This window comes from Leiobunum rupestre, chromosome 2, assembly GCF_980474605.1.
Source record: "Leiobunum rupestre chromosome 2, qqLeiRupe1.1.hap1, whole genome shotgun sequence".
Classification (NCBI taxonomy): domain Eukaryota; kingdom Metazoa; phylum Arthropoda; class Arachnida; order Opiliones; family Sclerosomatidae; genus Leiobunum; species Leiobunum rupestre.
This window is the reverse complement of record NC_143385.1, coordinates 31,706,907-31,708,476: the sequence shown is the minus strand read 5'-3', so window position 1 is coordinate 31,708,476 and position 1,570 is coordinate 31,706,907. Positions and strand designations below refer to the sequence as shown.

The following is a 1,570-nucleotide window of genomic DNA, read 5'->3' as shown; positions in this document are numbered from 1 at the left end:
TAATAAATACAAATTAATATGGCGTTGAAACATGCAGATACGTAGATAATGATCTTAAATCCAGTTCATGCCTGAAATAGAATTATTAGGCTTAAGCCATTAAAAAGAATTGAGATAAAATTGTGTTCTCAAAGGAATATATATTTTTTGATTAAACAAATCCTATAAGAGAGTTATCATTGTTCTTCAACCTCTAGATAAGTAAGTTCATTGTTTTTCTAACAAATCTTTAAACCATGAACCTTTAGGAAAACAAAATAAAATAATTGAATTAATACCTTTAAAAAGAAATTTGATCTACTAACGTAATAAAGTATTATATTTAATAAAGTATTGGTACATAAAAAGTACTATAATCAAAGTAATTATTCAAAATGATTCAATACTGGCTATTTTAAAATTTCAAAGTAATTCTAGTCGCTTGAATGTTTCATAGTGAATATATCCACTGGACAAAAGCTGTGAAAGTAACGCGTCCGTCATCATTGGGATCAGCGCGCTTAATCGCTTCATCCACCTGCTCCTGAGACAATTTGCTCCCGAAGTTTCGGATAACATGCGCAAACTGAGGGATACTGATGGCCCCATTCCAGTGTTTGTGGCACAGTTCGATCGCTTCTTCTTCGGTGACCTTCTCCCGCATTCCTTGGAACATGACGATTAGGGCGCGCGAATACAGAAACGCGCCGCAGTTCTCCGGGTCGACGCGTCTCAGGATGTCCACGATCTCGTCTTCGCTGATGACTCGAATGTGAGCTCTGATGCAGTGCTCGTAGTAGTCCGTGTATTCTAACGTGTCGCCGTTGACGCCAAACTTCTCCAGCACTTCGTTGGCTTCCGTGAAGAACCATTCGGCGTAACTGGCCATGTTGACAGCGATTAAAAGGACACAACTACATCAAACTTTGCATCGACAGCGAATGCTTAAAATTAATAGCTTTGAACACTAGGCGCGTACTTTTATAGTCGGTCAATTGGTGACACAAAAGAGTAGATAAAACTCGCCTTCATAAACAAACGGTGGAAAATCATTTATTTATCTTCTATCATGTCTGATTGGATTAAAGCTGCTTTTTCCGAATAGTCGGGAAAAAGTGAGATAAAATTTAAATTATAAATACACTTGAATGAGAACGGCGCCAATTGATGCTTAATAAGTAAATATACTCAAAACCGTTTATTTTATTACATTTTCTTGTCAACGACTATGTCTGAAGCTTCGAAAGAATCGTTCAAGCTTTTCACATTCTTTATTTGGATATAAATATTTCACAAAGCGCTTCATTGTAAAAGATATTTAGTGGATAAATATATTATATTGTTTTAAGTGCTTTTGGTGATAACATTTAAATTTTTCTGTTGGTTATATAACCGTTTGTTATAACTTTCACTTAATAACTATAAGAAAAGGCCTTGACTTTAAGTTTCGGGAAACGTTTTAGAGGCTAATGGTTGCACGATTTTCATTGACTTGATATGGGCATTGTTGATTGGTCTTTGTGTTTTGTGTAACATAGTATGGTCCGAGAACAAATTTTTATTGGTTGTACGGTATATTTCTTACTATATT

General features: G+C 35.2%; 1 protein-coding gene across 1 annotated transcript; it reads right to left on the bottom strand.

The window, feature by feature from the left end:
* Nucleotides 1–430: 430 nt before the first annotated feature.
* LOC149957338 (neo-calmodulin-like) lies at nucleotides 431–868 on the bottom strand. The gene has a single exon (XM_090166978.1). The coding sequence runs from the start codon at nucleotides 866–868 to the stop codon at nucleotides 431–433; it is 438 nt and encodes a 145-aa protein (XP_090023104.1).
* Nucleotides 869–1,570: the final 702 nt, after the last annotated feature.